The sequence below is a fragment of the Takifugu rubripes genome, chromosome 12 (assembly GCF_901000725.2).
Source record: "Takifugu rubripes chromosome 12, fTakRub1.2, whole genome shotgun sequence".
NCBI lineage: Eukaryota > Metazoa > Chordata > Actinopteri > Tetraodontiformes > Tetraodontidae > Takifugu > Takifugu rubripes.
In genome coordinates, this window is record NC_042296.1 from 2007084 (window position 1) to 2025878 (window position 18795).

Sequence of the window (18795 nt, forward strand, 5' to 3'; positions counted from 1 at the left end):
CAAAGAGGTTTGAGAGGGTAATGCAGATGTCAAAATGAAACTGCTCATCTGTAGGCTTGCAAGTGTCATTGCAAGTATTAAAGTAGTTTGGGTGCCAGTTTTATAAATTAGTTTCACTTACAGCGGCAATGGAATGCAAAATCGATAGAAATTAATTTTGCGATTCCGAGCGTAAATTGAATGGAATGAACAAAAATCCATACGTCGTTTATATGACGTCATTACGCCGTCGTAAACAACTTCTTCCGGGTCGAATAGCAGCCATCTTGTTTCCACTTGCTAGCTAATTTAAAAAAAAAAAAAAAATAATACGCCGAGTCGGACTTCACTTCGAACCCGAAAAACAACGTGAGTACGAAAATAAAATTCTCATATGTACACATTGTCTGTAAGAAAGGCTCCCACATTCGGTGAAGCGGGGGCAATTACTTCGCTTCTTTTCATTTGCTGTTCTTGACCAATAGACGATTGTTTTGGAAGATGAACATAGGCGCCATTTCCCTCCCTGCTCTCTGAAGCGCTTATTGGTGGCCCGCTGTAGGGACGACGGGCGGCGAAGAAACTAATTGTTGAAGACCGCCATGTTGGCTCTTGCACGCGTTATTACCAAACGCATTGGCTATTTCCATTAGACCCCAAATGGCGCCATTTGCCGACTGAGCTTAGCTCTAAAAACCTTGATTGGTGGAATCTAGTCCGAGGTTTGATTGGTCTGAAGGACAGATCCAAACGTCGTCTTTATTGGTTAGAGTGTTTCTTCCTAGCTTTAGAAAGCTTTGCAAAGTTTCATTTGATGACAGGACTCGTTGCACGGTGTAGATAAATCTTAGCACACTGCCGATGGACATGTGTCCGGTATAATGTTCGCCGGCGCGCATCTCTGGTAACAGTAACTCCAGTAGCCCGTAGTCACGGTCAGCTATGATACCGTTAGCCACAGGTGCTAACTTCGAGGTTAATCTTTACGCCATAAGTCGTTGGTGTGTCAAGCACGGCACGATATTTAAACGTCCTACAATATTAAAGCGACTTGGACTTCGCTGACATGTCCACGCTGTGGACGTGGCTATGTGTGTCCTCTGTTATTTATTTTAAACCCCCTGCAGCGGAGCATGTAAGGCTGCATGCGTAAGCATACGATTCCATGATGAATTTCATATTTGTGCTTTTAGAATTTCAAACACTTTGGTCATAGGATTGTCTTACTAGAATAGTTCCAGTAGCCTAATGTGTGCTGCTCTAATTCCACAAATTAACTTAAATGCTTGATTAAAGTGTAATATCTGAATTGACAGAATAGGGGTTGGTCAACCCTTAGGGGGCTTAATCTGAATAAAGTGCAAATTAGTCAACCAACCCTGTGGTGGTGCAGGTGATTTTGCATGTTAGTGGTTGAATGCATGAGTCTGCCTAACAAACTCAGCCGAATGCTTCGTGTCTTCAACATCCCAGTTATAGCTGGTGCATGTTTGCCTCCAAACAGCATTACGAAAAGCAAACATTCAGTTTGTTATGGGTAGTGCAGGTCATGGGGAATTCTGGTTGACCTTGTCACATGTCATTGATGAGGCATTTGGAATAGCAACGATACATTTACAGCAAAAACCACAGCGGTGTTGCAGCAGATAAACCTTTCTGCACCCTTAATCTAATCATTAACTGGATGGGTGTACTTGCTGTAGTCCCAATGCTACTCACAAAAATAGAAAGAGAACATTTAGCTTTGTTTCTCTTGAGTCTCTATCTCTTACCCTCTCTGCATTTTCTGCCCCTCCCTTCCTGTAACAACTCTCCTCTCTGTCCTTCTCCATCCTTCCGGTTCCCCTCCCCCTCTACATTTTCCATTGATGGGACAGGTTTGGACTCTGCCTTGCTATCCTTTTAGTGCAATTGTCATATTTTAGTAAATTGAGTTTTTAGTTCCCCCCCCTCAAAAAAGAAAAAGACCCAATCCTCAGCGAATGCTGCCATCCCAGTTTGCACAAATGCGTTTGCATAAATGTCACCTCTAATGTGTCCTTTGTCTTATCGCTTTAAGAGTCGTCGTAGTCAAACCTTCACGTGTGTATGTGAGATTATCTAGTTCCAAAAGAGGTGCAATTGCAAATGTAATACTGGTGTATTAACAATAACTGTGCTCATGTGCAGTTGTGAATGGTCGATTGCGGCATTCTGAAGGTTACTGTTTTGGAAGAATGCAGCCCTTCCATTGGATAAGGTCTTAGTTAACAAAAAGGTCATTGTATGATATTCCTGACTGCTTTTTTTTGGGAACTTTTTCCACTCTGGAACCTGCTGTGAGCATACTGTTTTGGGTTTAGGACAACAATGTCTTTGTATACACAGTTATCCTCCTATCTCTTAAGTCTTGTTTATCCAGAAATAGGACAAGCAGCCTGACATTGTGTGGTTTTCCCACTAGTCAGCTGATAGTGTTTTAGCTTGTGCCAAGGCTTTGCCGTGATCCATTGAGTATTAATTTCTTCTGCTTAAAACTGATTGACACCAAGAACAATGTCTCAATGAGTAAAGTTGCATAACTGTAGCTGTGAATCAGTTCTGTCGAGCAAAATCTAATTCATCATCTTTTCAACAACTTTATCCAATAACCAGCGTTCACGCAGCTCTGTATTTGTATCTTTTAGATCATATTATCAATCTTATTTGATGACATTGTCAGATGCTGCTTAAGGGGACTTGCACCGTTTCTGCAAGCAATGAGAGAGCAAGGACAAAATGTCTATTTGTGCGGATGTGCATACCTGAACACACGTATGAGACAGCAAGTCTGCCTAGTTTGCTTCTTCTTTTTTATTTTTTTTTTACTTTAAATCATGTGGATGCAACATGCAGCATCCGTTGTGACACTTGGCTGAGCCAGTGAGGATCATCCTGGCCGCCTGCATCACGGCGCTCTCAGCCTGTAGCGACGGAGAGGGGGCGGGGCTGAGGGAGACATTTAGTTTGACATTGTAAATAAGTAGAAAGCAGTTGTCAGAGAGCAGCCTGTGGAACCTTTCATACCCGTCCAGCAGCAGCAGAAGCAGGGGACTACTGAAGGACAAAGAATGCCGAGGCAAGACGCCATTAGCGGCTTTCACACATTTACTTTCCACAACTTTACTTGCTATTTGTTTAGCTATTCTCTCTTTCTCTTTTCTTTTCCCTGACCCCTATCCTGCAGCTCAAGGTAACTTAGAGCAGGAAGTTAGCTGTTGGTGAAAGGGGGTTGGGTAGAGGAAGGAGGAGGAGCGGGGGGGGGACGTGTCACTACTGACGGGCGCCTTCAGCGTCCAATGATGGAGCAGGGGCGAGCCTTCTCATTGGTTGTGCCTTTGAGAGCGAGGCCCGAGTGGGTGAGAGGCGGGATTTGAGTATCATGTAGCATGCTAGATTGATTACTCTGGAGTGTTAAAGGGGAAGGAGGCAGGAGATTTTTGTCTGCGAGTCGGGAGTGCCTCTGTTCTCTGCCTGTTTTTGCCTGCTCCGGCTTTGGCATTCTTGTCCCTTTCACCCTTTCCTTTGCACCAACTAGGACTAAGTTATAAGATAAATGGCTTCTCACAGGACAGAATAAAAAAAAGAAAGAGAGAAGGTCGGTGAGTTGGTGGGACTTGGTCAGAATAGAAACAGTGAAAGATGTGGCTGTATGTTCAGTAATAGTGGATCATGTTGATGGAATCGTGTGAATCTGCTGACGGAAATGGAGAAATGTGTTAAAGAAGAGTGCGCGGAGAGGAGTCGAAGCCATGCTTGCTTTTTTTTTTTTTTTTTTTAAAGGGTATCCAGAAGAGCCAGAGTTGCTTTGTCTGTTGATACAATCAAGGGACTGGAGGAAGTGAAGGAGAGTTTTTCTCTCAACCTCTGTGTGTCCTTTTCCTGCTGCCGGTGCTGTCAAGACGACTTGAATGGGGCTATCTGTTTCCCTCTATTCTGCTCTGCTTCAACAGGGCATGCTGGTCACCATGAAGGACATAGGGGTAAGTGAACGCTCAAAGCTTTAAAGTTGGTTAAAGTTCTGGGAATATTGCTTCTGGATTAGGTTCTCCGTCACCCTCTGCAGTGATGAGACGGCGTCTGTCCTTTACAGTTGTCCTCGATCCCCCCTCCCTTTCCTGTCCTATAGTACTCTCCTTGGAAGGTTGGAGTTGTCCGCTCTACGCAATTGTCTTAGATGTCCTTTAGTTGGATGTCAAAATTGATGGTTTTTATACCATGGAAGGTTCATTTGAATATGCTATTAATTCTGAAGGGGTGTTGTAATTATTTATACTTTTTTTTTTGCATCTACACAGCGCAGCTTGTATGGCCGTCCCTGTGCGCCGATGTTCTTGAGTTCCGCTTGATTCCCGGGGACCTGTCTCACAGTTGCTTCTGTCTGGTGCTGGTTCTTACACTTGCTTTCCTCCAGCCGTCCATGTTTACATGTTCATGTGAGGTAGTGACGCACAGCTCGGAGGCAAAGATGGCACCCACGAGCTGTATATGGCAGTGGATTTCTTAGTGTTGTCAGTGCGGGTGTCAGAGATTCAGTGACCTCAGGACCACAGGCCCCATCCTCAGCAGTGCCAGACACCCAGATGGGACAGATTGTCAGCCTGTCAGCTTCAAGGGAAGTGAAGACTAATGGTTTGATCTGATCTCCTCTGATGGAATGTTTTTAGGGCAGCTTCTGTAACTTGCTTTTGACTCCCTTGCTCTCTAATTGAAACTTTCCATCTGAACCTTTGATAAAACAACATCCCACTGGGGAAATGGAGACGGAGAGTTAAAAGGAGATTTTATTAAATAAAAAAAAAGGGGTGAAATCTTTGCTGCCAAATCCCATGGCTCCATGACTGCTGCCTGCATTAGTTTTAAACGCTATCTTTGCTGTTACGCTTTGTCTGAAGAGGGAAAAAGTAAAGGAAACATATAGTTTATCACATCATCTGTTCACATTTAGGCCCACATTTCCCCCCTTACTGTTTAGACTAAATCTGCGTGGACGAACCGGCAGAATCAGCTGTTATCAAGCATGTAAAGTTCTTTAAGCTCCACTGACATTGATGTCAGAGAAGGGCTAGCCTTGGCTGAAGGTCACAGGAATGTGAGATGTGTTTCCTGTCATCTCTCTACCAGCGATTAGAAGGGAACGTCTAGATGGCAATGAGAGGATAGAGGAAGATAAACTTAAATGCTCTCATGAAGCGTCGCTGACAGCGGATCGTTTATTCGGCTTCCTAGAAAGTACACCTTTTGAACCACTAGGGTCACTTAAGTGCTGCAGTGAAAGTTGAAAAACCTGTCCTTTTCTATCCTCCCCCTCCCTCTCCTTCCGCCTTTCATCTCTCTCTCCCTCCCTCCCTCTCTGCTTTCCCTCTCTCCACTGTTGAATGACCTTGGGAGATTGGTGACTAGCACTTCCTGGATTTGGCTGGAAGCAGAACCAAGGGCAAAGTTTGCTGGGCCTCTGGCCGGCCTGGGTCCAGCTTCACCACCGAACCCGCTCGTCAGCGTTCTAAATCAGCATCTCTGTAATCGACAATTTGTCTTCACGTCGCCACATTTTCAGGATAATGCAACAACGTGTGATAATGTTGCGGCTGTCCCCATAGTTAATCTGTAATTTCTGCGTGGGAACATTTTGTTTTTTGTTTTAGTTATGTTGATCATTTACTGTGCTGTAACCATGTCAGTGTGTTTCTGTTTGATAGGTGATTGGGTTCATCAGGGTTAGGGCTTTACCGTTAATGCTTAAAATTTAAAGCTAGTGTTTGTATGAGTGGGACATGTTTGTTGTTACACCCCCATATATCATTACAGTAAACCCCCATTTGAACACAAACATTCTAAGTGAAGTCTTGTGTCTTACCTCCCTTTTTTAATAGTAATGCAGAAGGTTAAGTTTCACGATGCTTAGCAGACATGTTCTAAACACTGTAGTGCTGAAGTGACCTTGATGCACATCTGCATCGTCGGCAGTTTTCCACAACCACATGTGAACAGCCTCAGCTATACATATGATGCATGTAGACATTCTTAGTCCTATCTCTCATTGCATTTCTTACATCAGTTCATAGCTTTGAATGAACAAACCCAAGATTTAACCAGCTTCTTTGTCCTTCTGTCTGTCCTGATTTAATGTTTCTTTGCTTTGAAGCTCACAAACAGCAGTTTTGTAGAGGAGAATAAAGGAAAGCTGTAGAGCTGCTGAAGCAGGAAGTGCGAGTAGCTGTTTTCAACAAAACTGAGAAACAATATTAACTTGGCCCTCATTGCCAGAGAGCAAAAGCTCTATTGAATGTTGTAAACCCTACAATGGCTTTTCTTTCTCCGACCCAACCAAGGGAAGAACAGTGGAACAATTGAAGGTCAAGAGTCACAGTGCAAAAACATCTGTATCTGTGATATAGAATAGATTATGAGCTTTTACTCTAGTCAACTAGTAATAATTGAGACTGTTGAGTCCAGGTTTCAAACCGGTCAGAGATTTAAACAAACAACTTATCATTGTTAATTAACTGTATTTTTTTTTACTTATATATCTGGTATATATCTGGTTGTAACTTGTAGATATTTAATACAATTTTTATGTTAAAAAATGTAGTGGCTGAGGTGTAAAAAAAAATAAATAGTCCCAATAGGATTTTAAAAAAATGTAGTTAAACTTCAAAAGTCACCACAGAGGTCAAAAGAGGCCACCAGGCTTTAATGTGATTCACACAGATCTTATTCAAACAAAGCATTTGGACGTGAGCTAATGCTATGGTCATTTTTTTGGTTGCTAGCAGGAGAAGGAGCTCTGAAGGGCACGTTGATGCATCGCTCATCGCACCTCTTATCTAACGTCTGTATTTTACCGCCACTCACGCTCAGGCTGCTTCTTGCCACACTTGCTGTTTCATCTCTTCCCACACGGACTTTGCTCTGCTCCTTCTCAACACAGCTTTTTGTTAGCGTGCGATAGGTTGAAGGTCACGGTGTCAGAGAGTGGGGGCTGCTGTATATGTGGCGTCATTTATTTCATTTAACTGTTTGAATTTTGGGGGGGGGGGGCGGGATTATATATCCACTTTCTCCTCTGTAAGCATGATAATTGGCTAAATAGTCGTCTGAAATAATACCAAGCGAATTGTCTATTTTACGAGGCTACCATTCTAGCTGCGAGGGATACACAAGGTTGTCTTGTTCAAAAATGATCACAAGATCGTGTGCCGATTTGGCTCTTACCATAATCTTTAGTGTTACCAAAAACAAGGGAATCATTTTCTCAGCTAAATTAGAAGAAAGACTAGTGTTTTGCCCCACGGAATGCTGGGATTGCTCTGGTGGCTCCTGGATTTCAATCAACCTTGAAATGTAACTGGACACTGGAGCATCAGACAGAGAAGAGGAGACACTGTCAAGGTCAATCACTAGCCTGCTATGCCATAGCTACAAGCAGCCTGATTGATTTCAATAACCCCCCCCCCCCCCCCCCCCCCCGTCATTCTGTCACATTGATTTAGGATATATTCTGTCAGGAAAAACTATGGCAGGACCGCATGCCACAACATTTATTATGTTTTTTCATTTATCAAGCACAGTATCCTCTTTTTGAATACCAAGGTGAAGAGCCCAGTTAGTGGATATAACATTTTGATTTATCATGTCGTATTGTTAGAACTCTACTTAAGTGGTACAAATAAGCCGACGGGAGTCGGGGCAATCTATTCTTATGCTGTGCACAGTGGCTGCAACAAGGAAGACAGTCGGGAGTAATGGGGTAAGCTGTCTGGCCTGTCGGCAGAACTGGGGGCATAACAATCATTTACTAGCCCAGAGTGAGAACTCGAGAGAAAACAAAGCAGAGATGTTTCTTTTTTTGTTCTGTCACGTCCTCTTTGCATTTTGGCCTCTGTCTCATGGTTGACCCAGATAGCTAGCTTGTACAATAGCCTGCCTGCAGCCCTGTCGCTCTCTTACCTTTCCCAGTTAAAGCCTTTGATACTTTGTCTCAGCTCTGGATTCATGTTGAACTGGACAAGGCTCTACTCTTCCCTCAGCAGTGGACTTCTACACAGTCTGTCTCTCTCGAGTAGCTCCACACACTTCATCTCTTGTTCTACTACCTCCCAAATTCCTTTCCCCCCTTTCTTTCCATTCTGTTGAATCTTTTCACCGAGGTAAGAAAAAAGGGGGAGTGAAAGAGTGTGATCCAGACACTTCAAGCTCTGCATGCTCAGACAAGCAGGGCAATATTCCCCCAGCAGATTCCTGGCATGCCATAGTAACCTGCTGTTGGATCCTCTTTCAAACATTCAGACCCCTTGCAGAATGTCTGGCTTTTAAATGGGCGCGTGCGTGCCTGCATGTGCGCACACACGCATGCATATGAAATAGTTGGTGTATTTCAACAGGTTTAATTTCTTATTTCTGTTAGGACACTTCACGCAAACATTGCGCAATATTTTTTTACGGGGTCACGTAGATCTGTAGCTTCAGTTTGGTCCCGAGTGTGTGGGGTCACCAGCAGCCAGGGAGTAGCATGTCTGTAGGCTTTGGGTACATGATGACAGCCACTTGGAACGCTGGGTTCTTGGGACGGGCATGTCAACAAACCACAAAAATAAAAGTGTTGTGCCTGTGGTCTGTGGTCTGATTAAACTAATATAGTATTTTTGGTGTTGTAGAGAGTGCGTGTACTGTCTAGTGTACTCTCTCTTGATTTATTTTACCTTGTGTGTTAATGTCTCTCCTGCTTGACATTTCTTTACCCAGCAGAGTAGAGGATGTCCACAGATGCTTTTGGAGCCAGTGGCAGCGATGCCCAGCAAACCCTGCAGTCCTTCTGGCCTCGAGTCATGGAGGAGATCAGGAACCTGACCATGGTAGGCTTTGTCCCAGTGCCAGCTATATACGCCAATCATACTGTACTTAAGAGCTAATGCACAGATTTTGTTTAATGAAGAAATACATCGTCTGCTTCTTGTATGCGCTGAATGCTATCCAACCGTTATTTCCAGAAGGATTTTCGTGTGCAGGAATTACCCCTGGCTCGAATCAAGAAAATCATGAAATTGGATGAGGACGTGAAGGTACAAAGACTCATTAAATTGCATTTCTAACTCATGCCAAATGAATTCCTGAATGTCTAACCGATGATGGTTTTTATGGCTGTGTCTCAACACTGCCAACTCCTCATAACTAATTTATTTATTCCTTTTTTTAAATCAAAATTGAATATCAAAACATTACCTTTGTCCATGCAGGAACAATGAAACATTACTAAGTGAAACTCCCAAATCATGCTGTAACCAACTACACGAGCTGCTGCAAAGTGCTGGTATAATACAATTCAGAGTAGCTTCTTTTTTAGCTTTTATCAGATCGTCAGCCAGGGCTTTTCATAGTTGCAGAAGAGAAAGCCTTAGATCATGTGTGTGGGTGTGTGTAGCTTGAATGTGCCGTGTCAAGAGTAATATCCACTTAGAAAAGCAAGAGATTAAAGCGGTAAAGAGATCAGGGCTTCCCTGTTTGCCTGGTGTATCTGAAGACAAGACCCCTTCTGACCCAGCAGCTTTCCCAGCTTGTGTACAGCTGCAGAGTCTTGTTATTACAGCTCAACTTGTACGTTTAGACCTGTGGTTAGTATCCATATAGCCTACTGCTGACCATTGCTGAGGATGGCATTTCTGTAGAAATAAGAGACCATTTGCCACTAAGACTTAAAAGGTTAGAGTTTTGTTGATCAGGGAGTTGGACAGCTCTTGTGTGCTCTTGTGATTATTTAATGCTCATTTTGTCCTGTCTATAGGCGTGATGAAGCCGTGTATTCAGTAATGGAGGATTAATGTTATAAGTGATGTGAGATTGATGCCTATAATGTGTGGGTGTATTTAAACACTCCATCTCCTTTGTGCAGATGATCAGTGCAGAGGCACCAGTCCTTTTTGCTAAGGCAGCACAGATCTTCATCACAGAGCTCACCCTCAGAGCATGGATCCACACTGAAGACAACAAGAGACGCACACTGCAGGTCTGCCTCTAAATTTCTCACTCCATTTCCACTCTGACAACAATCACCCAGCGTAACGGCTTTTCCCTTAACAATAAAAGTTGAACTGTGCTGTCACTGATCCCCCTCATCCATTACTTTGCTAACTCTGGTGTCTCGCAACTGAACAAGAAGAAGTGGTAATAATGTGAGAATAGAAACAGAAAATATACCTGCAGTTGTAACATAGCAGAGCTTGGCTCACATATGTGTCCAGAGGAAAACTGTGGAGCAGAACACGAAAGCCCTTAAGTCCACTTTATCCACGTACATACCTCTGAGAGATTAACAGCCCATGGATATGTGTGTTTATGTCAACACAGGTAGAAAAAGGGGCAGGTTTTATGTTGAGAAAAGAAAAAATGCTTTGAAAGTGTGTTTACTCTGCAAGTGTCTTGGCTTATCTGACACATGGTCCTCCTTTAGCAGATTTCAGACTCCCTGTTGTCTGACCACTACCGAAGACTTAAATCGGCCTCTGTTCTAGGTTTGCATTTGTTATTGCAATACTTGGTGCCTTATGAGGATTATATATATGTGTGACATCTGTTTGCATAAGCAAGGAAAAATGGTACCCTCCACTTTACCGTGATAGTACACACATCACAGCCCTATTGTGAGGAAGGCACGCCAGCTGGGGTCACCCTAGCAACGCTCATCAATAGAACAAGTGTACCCTGTGTTACTAGATATTAATCAAGCTATAAATAGCTTCCAGTGGAGGGAGGGCCACAGTGGGGGGTCCTGACAGCCAATATCCTGTGGAAAATTCCACAGAGACGGAGCAGTGCCGTGGATATAGAACTGGCTATTTAGCATCAGAGGCCATTTACACGAGGGCAGCAAAGTGGCGTGATTAAATTATGCACACGGCACAAATCAGTTGTCGTCGGGTTTACATTTTCTAACATTCATGTAATGGTTGTCATTAGCCGATGAATTGTTAAGAAATATTTTGAGCTAACTTTGTAAATCTGCCGTTGATTAGAGCAATTGAAGTGTTGCTGAAGCAGGTAGAAGCAACTTTGGACTTTGTCGGCAATAAAACAATATTTACCAACATTCTTCTTCTTTTTCTCTTTTCCCATGAACTCAGTTGTGAAAGCAAATACCTGTTAGAGTACTACTGGGAACTTCAGTTCCCCAGTAGCTTTTCCTGCTGCTATTTAGGGACAGCTGACCTTAGGGCTTAAAGCATGATTATATATAGCACTGCATATATTGAATTAGCATAATTAAAGTGTGACTTCATCTCTTGACCTTTTGTCTCTGATATGTCCACAGAGGAACGACATTGCCATGGCCATTACCAAGTTTGATCAGTTTGACTTCCTGATCGACATCGTGCCACGTGATGACCTGAAACCTCCCAAACGTCAGGTAGGAAAGTGACAGACTTGTAAACCTACGGTCATTTGGGCCTTCCTCTGTCTATTATTGGCAACCCGGAGGAGCTGTAAACATCCTTGACTGGAAGCTGGGGTTTAAATTGTGAAGGCTTTCAGTCGGATGTTTACAGCATCTTATTGCCATTAACGCCCTCTTCTTACATGGAGAAAATAACACCGACAAGTGTGAGCGAACTGGAGATGCACCGTTTCAAATGTAGCATATCAGATGGAGGAATGACGTATTTGAAGTTGTCAAGTAGACTGTCTCCAGGCATGTAAACATCCTACACTCTCAGCTGTGTTGTCATGGAGCTGGGAGAGGGGTGTTTACGCTTCTGGTGATGGAGAAACCTCATCAAGTCTCGCTCATTAGGCAGCTGTGAGGAGCACAGTCAGTGTTTTCCGATATTCCAATGTGTTGTAGTGCCTAGCTCCGGCGTCATTTTTGTTACTTTTGCTTTTACTCTGCCTATTATTCACAGTTTCCATAGTGTAAGTTTTCATGCTGAGTTAAACTTCTGCCCAGTTTTCCCAAAGCCTTTGGGGATATAGTACAGCCCTGCATCGTGTAATGGATCCTCCATATTATATTACTGTTCTGTGTCAACGTTCCATCAGTTATTTATCCAACCTCCCACTTCTACTGCTACACCTCCAGAGATAATTCTTGGAGATTTAATGCAGTGATAGCTGTTAATACAACATGTGTGATCTTCAGGAGGAGATGCGTCAGGCGGCAACTCCTGCCGAGCCGGTACAGTACTACTTCACTCTGGCCCAGCAGCCAGGAGCTGTACAGGTGCAGGGCACACAACAGGCCCAGCAGCCCGGCACTCAGACCGCCACCACCATCCAGCCCGGCCAGATCATCATTGCACAGCCACAGCAAGGACAGGTACTTTTAAAACCATATATAAGAGATTTCCCAAAGGTTTTTCCACAAAATACTGCCACTACTTCCAATGGTCTTTTATCCAGATAAGCAAGAAGCAAAATAAACCCAGCAGCTGAAAAGATTTCCTCTATTTTAACTGTACCCTGTGCTGCGAATCAAGCTGTGAAAAACATATTACTTGGCTTTTTAATAACAGTCCTCACATTCTGTAGCCTATTTGTGTCCCAGTGGAAGGAATAAGTATACCTGAGAACACACTTAGCTAATACAGCCAAACCCGCTGACACCTTGTCTGGGAAACCTTAAAGAAAAGCTACTTCTACTTTCCTTTATATGAAGGGGAATCGAAACTGAATGAGTATAAACCTCTCAGGAAACTTGACAAAATGAAATGAAACGAAGATAGTTTTGGTGTTATGCTATTTATCAGCTCATAAGAAAGGTATTAAAATGTATTTTGAATGTGTTTTTTTTAATGATTAATTGATTTTATGATAAAACAGCTTAAAGAAATCCAAAAATCTGACATTCTAGTTAATGATGGACCCTGCGAAGACAGTTTTTTGCCAACGTTTACTCCCACCACCCTGTTTTAACCAGTCCAGGAGGTCACAAACACACATTTAGCTTTGCTTTCTATTGATCTTATTGACGCAGCTTCTACTGTAAGTGTTGTCTATGCAGCTTGGTGTCGTGTTGCTGTGCTTCATGCTGCTTCAGCAAACTGCCTTCAGCTGAGCTGTCATGATTATTTAGACCCAGCCTGATTCACCACCACTGCTACTGCTGCAGCATTCTGAGGGCAGGAAGGTCATGCACTTATATTGACCCCATGTGGGCTAAGGTAGAATTTATGAGCAATATTTGGAAATTTGCAATTTGACGATAAGATCCTGAAATGTGTTGCATCAGCCTGTGTCAATAAAATAAATGAACATTGGATGAAATGTGCAAAAGTAGAATATTGAGTGAAGAGTTTCCAGGAAATATGAATAGGATTAAAGGAAACAGTTAATGCAAATGTGATCACTGACACAGATTTTGCTTTAATTGTCACATTTGGGCAAATTGAGTGATCCACCTGCTCAACCCCCCCCTGCACTGCTTTCATGTTCCTGTTTCTTACGCCTCAGCATTCACTATTCACAAACATCCCATTCAGCATCTGGCTTAGATTCACCGTTTTTGCTCTAATGTTGAAGCTTTCTATTCTTCTCCACACCTGCTTGCATTCATATGTTAAGTTGTTGCAACCACTGCTTTCTCACTGTCTTTTTGTCATTCTCTCATTCTACTCTTGGGCTATCAGATGCTGCAAGGTGCCACAATGCAGCAGTTACAGCAGGTGCAGGTGCAATCACAAGGCACACCCATCACGGTAAACACACATGCCTATATGCATTTATGTACTTGCAGTTCACAGACACACACACACACACACACACACACACACACACACACACACACACACACACACACACACACATGGGCCAATGCTTATGTCCGCAGGGCTTTTGATTAGACTACTGCTTCGAGCTGCTGTCCGGCTCAGGTCACTAACGCTCATAAAGGTGACTGCGGATGGAGATCAAATGGCCTTCTCTAAATACTGTGACAGAAGAGAGGAACTGCTAGGTCACCTTTTGTCCATCCCCTGCCTGCCTGCCTGCCTGGATGATTGCTAAACCAGGCAGTTAAAGTTTAAGGATGACCCAAAGATGTGCCTTAAATTTGAGCTTTATGGAAGTTAGTTATTTCCCAATTTTTTGCATCAGTTATAAACCTTTGCCTGCACTCCAGATATTGCTGCTGTTTCCAGTTTTGGTTTGTTCTTTAAGTCCTTTTCTTTCTGCTGATGTCTGATTCCATCTCCTCTCTGTCCTCCCCATTAGAGTGCCCCTGTTGCCATGCAGGTGGGTGAGGGCCAGCAGGTTCAGATCGTCCAAGCTGCCGCAGCACAGGGTTCTGCTCAGACGGCTCAAGCCCAAGGTCAGACCATGCAGGTCATGCAGCAGATCATCACCAACACAGGAGAGATCCAGCAGATCCCCGTAAGAAATGGCATGGCACATCACTGGGGGTTGAGAGGAAGAGTAAACCTGTCCACTCAGTGATTGCTAATCACTTTTTGAATAAAATTATATTTAAAATGATCAAAAGCTATTAATTTGCCAAATAATTGGAGTGGGAAACATGTGAGCGGTGCATTATTGTCACTTCTACCTTCAACCGCCTCTGTTCTATTTCAAACTTTGTCTCCCCCTTGTGTCGATTGTGTGTAGGTACACGTAAATACTGGCCAGCTACAGTACATTCGTCTTGCGCAGCCTGTATCTGGGACACAAGTGGTCCAAGGTCAGATTCAGACTCTGGCCAACACCCAGCAGGTAATCATTTCAGCAAGAAAAAAAGGTGTTTATTAACACAGTGATGGGAAAACTTTCTTTTTACAATGTTCAATTCATATTCTCTTTAGATCACACAGACGGAGGTACAGCAGGGACAGCAGCAGTTCAGTCAGTTTACGGATGGACAGGTAAGCATTAGCAACCTCGTCTCTATTTGTGTTGTGACACCAGGATATTGTAACAACCCTCCAGCCCACCAGCCAACATTTGTCCAAATTCTAAACTTCCTTCTCCGCTGTCTCTTTATTTTACAGCAATTGTATCAGATTCAGCCAGTTACAATGCCAGCGGGTCAGGAGCTAACCCAAACAATGTTCATTCAGTCCACCAACCAGACAGCTGATGCTCAGGTCACACAGGTCAGCACCGACTGAGCCCCTGCAGGAACCTTCTCCACCCACAACATGCTGAACATCCCACGTGTTGCTCACAGTCGCCAACATCTTCCTCGGCCCATTCTGGATCACCCTGGTTTTAAGCAATGCTTTCTGAAATGAGGGACCCAACCTTTCTTAAACAGTCTTGGAAACCCCACCACGTAACACTGGGTTAGGAAAGGGACAGTGGTTGGATCTCACATTTACATCCACTCTTAGGTTCTTCTGCCGTCTCCGTGCTGTCCAAATTCCTGTCATAGGCCCTGACACTAAGCCATCACAGGCCAACATTGTTTCTCATATCTAAATTTAAACTGGGCTATTTTTTCTACGCATTTCTCTAACTTTAAAGTTGTCTATCTCTGTCTACAAAACTTGTTTCTGGTGTGTTTGTGTTTGACCTTAGTTGTCAGAATTAATCCCATTTGTCCCCCCTTTTCCATATATTTTATTGCTAAAATGAAGCCATATACCTCAGTAATCACTTTTTACAGCAAAGGGATTTGAAGAGGAGGTTATTAGGTTAGGCTATTTTCATGTAGTTTCTCTTTTTTGGGTCATCATCTTTGCTGATGAAGCCTCAGTTTGTTGTAAAGCCTTCAAACTGTGTGTTATTGTAATTAAACACACATGCCAGTCATCGTAGGTCTTCCATCAAGTTACTTTTCTATCCATCGCCGCATCTCTTTATAAAAGTGCGTTTTTACTGCTTTTTTGTTTTACCCACCACCCTTCCCTTCATGTTAGTTTACAAGGAAATGACTCGGATTCATTAGGGAGGGGCGCAATTTTAAATTTTCCATTTATTATTTTGTCTCATACCTTTCCCTTTATGTTTGTACAGTAATGATTATTATCAGTGTTTAGAAATAATCTCATTTTTGCATGTGGCTCAAACTGCTGCCATGTCATGCATTAGATAGGTACAATTTTATTTTTGATGGGTTTTTTGTAAACACAATTTGTTTGTGAGAAAACATGATTAAAATGAAATCTCTCTAAAATTGTCTCTAAGCAGTGTTTTTATGTTGTTGTTGAGGTCAATCAATCAATCTTTATCTTTATAGCGTCTGTTACAATCAAAATTGTTTCTAGGTGCTTTCCAGAATCCCAGGGCCTGACCCCCAACAAGCAACAGTGGCAAGGAAAAACTCCCCTTTTAACAGGAAGAAACCTTGAGCAGGACCAGGCTCATGTAGGGGGACCCTCCTGCTGATGGGGGGGCTGGGTAGAGAGAGGAGAGGAGAGGGGGGAGGACAGGTAGAGGAGAGAATAGGTAGAGAACATAGAGATACATTAATAGTACAAGCTGCTAGTATAAGAGTAGAGTGGGTCAGCAGGGTCAGAGGTCGGCAGGCCAGCATACAGCTATAAAGGCGGCTAGACCTGTTGATGAATACAGAGGGGGGGGCAGAGAAACTATACAAGAAACAACATCAATGATCTACTCGGAGAGGAGAAAAGAGGAGTTGAGTTACCTGAGTCTTAATATTTGTTTTCATTGTTTTATTATCGGGGGAACGAAATTGCGAGTGTTTGATGGAGACAACCGTTGGTTACTACTTTTCACCAGCGGAGCCCAGATGAACACTGTTACTGTAGTAACTATTATTTAGTACATATTAATTATTTATGAATGGAATGTTTAGGAACATTTTACAGCATCTGGTGTCATGTCTGTGCTGTGAGCTTAAGCCTTAAGGTCACAGTCTGATGGTGAGACGTCCCTCGGGATTTTCTGCTAGAAAACAGAGGTCTGGCCCAGGAGCATCACACAACCAGCACCATGTTTGACCGATGGTAAGATATTACTTTTATGAATGCTGCCAGTTTTACGCCACCTGTAACAGAAGACGTACCTATCAAAAGCTCCTCTTCCGGCCTCTTCCCGTTTCTTGTATTACGGTGTGGATACAGCTGTTGTTCTCTTCGTTGACCACGGGAGGGCAGCACCTGTTCAATATTGTGGCGCTGTGGCAGGGTGGCTGAAAAAGTACATCAGGTCTCCATTGTTTCCCTCGGGTGCACAATTTAACAAGCACAAATGCACCTGTAGTGCACTAGTAAAAATTTGGAATCGATATTCCCTCTACGACACCAATAATCTTATTTCTGCTGCCCTTCTCAAGCGCTGGGAAACCTTTATGGCCATTAAGGGTGGTTAACAACAGAGTCATGGGTTATTTATCTGGAAACTCCTGGGTTCCTTTGAGCTCAGACTGCATTCCTTGACATAAAGCTCTAAAGTAATACAAGCCATTTATTCAGGGAAGAATAAGTAGGCAGAGAAAGATGCTGCGTGTTCATTGACACCGAGTAAAAGGCTTTCTTATCTACACGTCACTCCTCAGTACAACTTTGAGGCAATTTTCTCTCTGGGTGTGTGTGTTTTTTTTATTTAATAAAAGCACATTTTGCAACACCTGCTAAGCACAGTAGTCAGAGGCACAAGCAAACCCCTCTAATGGACTTAATCGCTGAACAATAACTGCATTAATCAATGGAGACTCGTGCTCAGCTCTTTTTAACAACACCTGGGATTGTGAGAATGTTTGGGATTAAGTCCAGCATGAAAAGGATTGTATGATGGTATTTTTCTTGGCCAGCCTGTCCGGTCAGATCAGGGAAACCTTGGCCGTGTGAACCTGGGCCTGACTACCTTGGCAGCAGGCTGGATCTTGTGACTGGGCCACAGCACCAGCTGGTCGCTGAAGTGCATGCTGGGACGCCCTGCCTCCATCACTATCTGACCCATAATACAAGCTTTCTGAGGTGCCACCAGTGTTCTGTGAGGATATCCTGACACCTCACAAGAAGAAAACAGAAGTATAGAGCAATGACAGTTGATTTTTGTGTGTTAAAAACTGTAAAATCTATCCCCTTAACACCTTTATTCATCTTTCAGAAGGCTATTTGTATGAAAAACAACATTTAAAAATATAAAATCAGCAGAAAAATAGATTTTACATTACATTTAACATGAATGTTACAATAAATAATTAATAAATAACACGATTAATGTTATCATACAGGAAATCGGCATAAATACTTGCCCAGGGATAAACCTCAGTCCCTTTAATGCTCACATACTTTTGACGTGCAATCACGGACAAGATGTTCTTGTTAGGTGATTTAAATCTTTCAGCCTTTCAATTTTCTCCATTCATTAATATTATTGGCCTGAACTGGAAGAAAAATGCTTGTTTCTATGAAAGAACCTCAGCCCAGATTATTTCTGACACTTAGAATATCGCAGAATTAAATAAAATAGGTGTCATACTTATAAAAATATTCTGTGTCTGTTTTGGATCAATTAGTCGGCCTTCTCTATTGGTCGGAGGCTGGTCTTCTGACCTCGTCGCGGCTGAACTTTAACCTCTCTCAAACGCCTTTTAAAGTCTCAGCATTAAGGTTATTCCCTGACCTGGGGGTCTTAATGTCTACTCTGCAGATCTCCGCTCAGCCTTCTGAAGCGCTGTCAGTAACGAGCTGCATGCACCAAATGGGAAAGTGTAAAAAAAAAAAAAAAAAAAGTGGTAGTAGGTCACAAATGATCTTTTGACTGGTCCTGAATGGGCCACTGAGCGAGGTCTCAGCCCACGCTACTGTGACTTCCTGTGAGCTGGCGAATACAGCAGCTGACGCTCGCTTGACCGCAGCGGGTCAGACACAGGAAAGCTGCCGCGCATCGGTCGACCTCTTTCAC

At 43.1% G+C, this 18795-nt stretch overlaps 1 protein-coding gene and 1 long non-coding RNA gene across 10 annotated transcripts; one reads left to right on the forward strand and one right to left on the reverse strand.

The window, feature by feature from the left end:
• Nucleotides 1–230: 230 nt before the first annotated feature.
• nfyc (nuclear transcription factor Y, gamma) lies at nt 231–16093 on the forward strand. Of its 9 annotated transcripts, none has more exons than XM_011608918.2 (11): nt 231–348; nt 8743–8852; nt 8988–9059; nt 9887–10000; nt 11303–11398; nt 12128–12304; nt 13614–13682; nt 14197–14355; nt 14587–14691; nt 14781–14840; nt 14967–16093. In XM_011608918.2, exons 2-11 carry the CDS (start codon nt 8754–8756, stop codon nt 15084–15086), a joined length of 1071 nt encoding a protein of 356 aa, XP_011607220.1. In that variant the 5' UTR covers nt 231–348; nt 8743–8753; the 3' UTR covers nt 15087–16093. The 9 variants fall into 9 exon arrangements, with proteins under 9 accessions (XP_011607220.1, XP_029700685.1, XP_011607224.1 ...); XM_029844825.1 differs by having other exon boundaries at nt 8991–9059; XM_029844829.1 differs by having other exon boundaries at nt 245–348; nt 8746–8852; nt 8991–9059.
• On the reverse strand, nt 2815–3219 carry LOC115251687 (uncharacterized). The gene is made up of 2 exons (XR_003890209.1): nt 3025–3219; nt 2815–2946 (listed from the first exon to the last, which is right to left on the reverse strand). It is a non-coding gene; the product is annotated as an uncharacterized lncRNA (long non-coding RNA).
• Nucleotides 16094–18795: the final 2702 nt, after the last annotated feature.